At 43.9% G+C, this 2,202-nt stretch overlaps 1 protein-coding gene across 1 annotated transcript in view; it reads left to right on the forward strand.

The window, feature by feature from the left end:
• The window catches only part of tg (thyroglobulin), a gene marked incomplete at its 5' end in the record, with an annotated part of 21,130 nt that extends 19,851 nt beyond the window's left edge, over nucleotides 1-1,279 (forward strand). The window contains 4 exons of the mRNA XM_015405362.1: nucleotides 244-348; nucleotides 494-634; nucleotides 710-897; nucleotides 1,076-1,279. Coding sequence (XP_015260848.1) covers nucleotides 244-348; nucleotides 494-634; nucleotides 710-897; nucleotides 1,076-1,176 — 535 coding nt within the window. The remainder of the gene's footprint in view (nucleotides 1-243; nucleotides 349-493; nucleotides 635-709; nucleotides 898-1,075) is intronic.
• Nucleotides 1,280-2,202: the final 923 nt, after the last annotated feature.

Below are 2,202 nucleotides of genomic sequence, written 5' to 3' on the forward strand. Positions count from 1 at the left end.
TTCCTGTTTAAAGGGACTTTTTTTCTCCACCATCGCTGCATGATTGCTTGGTGAGATGGATTGCTACAGACTGAAAGAAGCTGAGTCATTAAATGTCAAATATATTCAGATATTTAATACATTTAACAATGTTTTAAGCTCCATGGGACCAACACTAGAGGTCAAAGGTTAGAAATGGTTCTTTAAACCCTGTGAGTCAGCAGTCAGCTAAGCTAATGATCAACCCTCTGTGTTTGACTGCAGAGATCAGTTCATCATCTGTCCCTCAGTGCAGATGGCTCGCCACTGGGCCGCCAGTGGAGCCAACGTCTTCCTGTACCACCAACCCGCCTCCAGCGCTCAGGACAGGTATGGAGAACACACTGACCGAGGGAAGCAGTCCTTACTGCTCTTCACACCAGCTGAACCTCACGGCAGCTAAGAGGGAAAATACCGAGACATGAGAACCGGATCGGATCAGAAGCCAGAATTTGTGTCTGCTTGTTTTTTGCAGAGCCGATATCTCCGTTCCTTTGGACGTTCAGTTGATGTTTGGGGTTCCACTTCAGCCAATCAGCTCTCAGCGTTTTACCTCCTCAGACCGCCGCCTTTCTTTGGCTGCCATGACCTACATCTCCAGCTTCACGCGGACCGGGTCAGGCCTCCAGACGGTACTTTAACCAGTCCAGCAGGACCACAGCTGAGCTGATCTCTCCTGGTTTTGTTTTAGGAACCCGAACCCATCCCGTGTGTGGATGGACTCAGTTCTGCCTCGCTGGCAGCCGGTCTCCACCTCTGATGCTCCACCCACCTACCTGGAATTAAGCCCCGCCCTCCAGCATCGACAGGGTCTGAGGCAGAACTCCTGTTCTTTCTGGAGCCAACTGGGAACCAGACTGACCAGTCAAACAGGTTACAGTGTGTAGCTGTCGTTGAAATTTGGCTTCGATCAAACAATAAATCAGTTTGCTTTTAATTTCACTCAATTTTCCTTTATCCTCAATCAAAACTGACCATCAGTCACCAAACGACATGTTCGCACTGCTTCAAATTATTTCTTCTTCTGCTGATTACCTGTTCCATTATCTGTCTGCAGGTGAGTCGGGGGCGGAGCCCGTCCAGACCGCGTTGACCCCTGAGCTCCCACTGGCTGCGCCCTCCAGCCAATCACTGACAAAGAAGGACGCCTACAACTGATGTCATCATCAGCAAAGAAGACAGAAAATCACTCTACATTTCCCATAATTCAGTTTGATTCACACGTTTCTGCGGCTCTTTTCTGTTCCCAATCATCAATAAACGCATCATAAAGAAAATGACGTGTGTTTTGTTGTTGGGAGGGATTTTAGGAGGGAGGGGTTGCCCAGAAAGTGATTACAATTTCTTTAAGGTATAAATGTACTGAGGGCAATATCTCTCCATCTTAGGACGTTAAATTAATTTGAACCTTATTTCTTGCAAACTAAACAGCATCTTTACGCATCCCTAATAAATAAAATCATTTTTTGTCTCAGTGATAGAAATCAGCAGAATCTACTCCTTTGGTCTCTGGAGTTTCAACAACACCATTTGAAAAAGGTCTAACTTCTGTAATTATTCCAGAGATTATAATTTTTTCTGGCTGTAAATCCAAGAAGACAGACCCTGACCCTAACTGAAAGTGCAGGGGATTAGGCCACGCCCCCTCTGGGTAAAAAACAGCAGGTCAAACGACTGGAAGACGAACAGATATCGAATTTCTCGCTTTACTGACAGCAATCCTGATCCTTCGCAGTTTAGAATCCTTCCTGCTTCAAAGGAACCATCGAGCTCCAAGAGTGTTTCATTTTTTGTTTGTTTTTTAAATGGAAATGAACGTGACTAAATGAAAAATAATTAACCCTAAATTGGGGTGCATGCGTGGATCCCAATAAAGCTAAAAACTGTATCGGTGCGCGTGTCGTTTGAAGAAAGTCATGTGACCGATCCAGGAGCTGTTTCTAACTGACCGACTCACTAAACTCTGTTTACATTAAATAATCAAGAATTTTGGAGCCTAAAAGGAATATGAACGTTGCATTTGTCATTTAAATGATCTGAATTAAAGTTAATTTCAAATTGACTCTTAGTTTATTTACTGCTTTTACCTTACTTATTGATTTAAAATCCTCGTCCAGCAGCATTATTCACATTTTCCCCTAAATTTTCTCGTTATGATCAATGTTTACTTTACTGGCTGCATCT

The sequence above is a fragment of the Cyprinodon variegatus genome, unplaced genomic scaffold (assembly GCF_000732505.1).
Source record: "Cyprinodon variegatus isolate N-32 unplaced genomic scaffold, C_variegatus-1.0 Scaffold2182, whole genome shotgun sequence".
In the NCBI taxonomy this organism is placed as follows: Eukaryota; Metazoa; Chordata; class Actinopteri; order Cyprinodontiformes; family Cyprinodontidae; genus Cyprinodon; species Cyprinodon variegatus.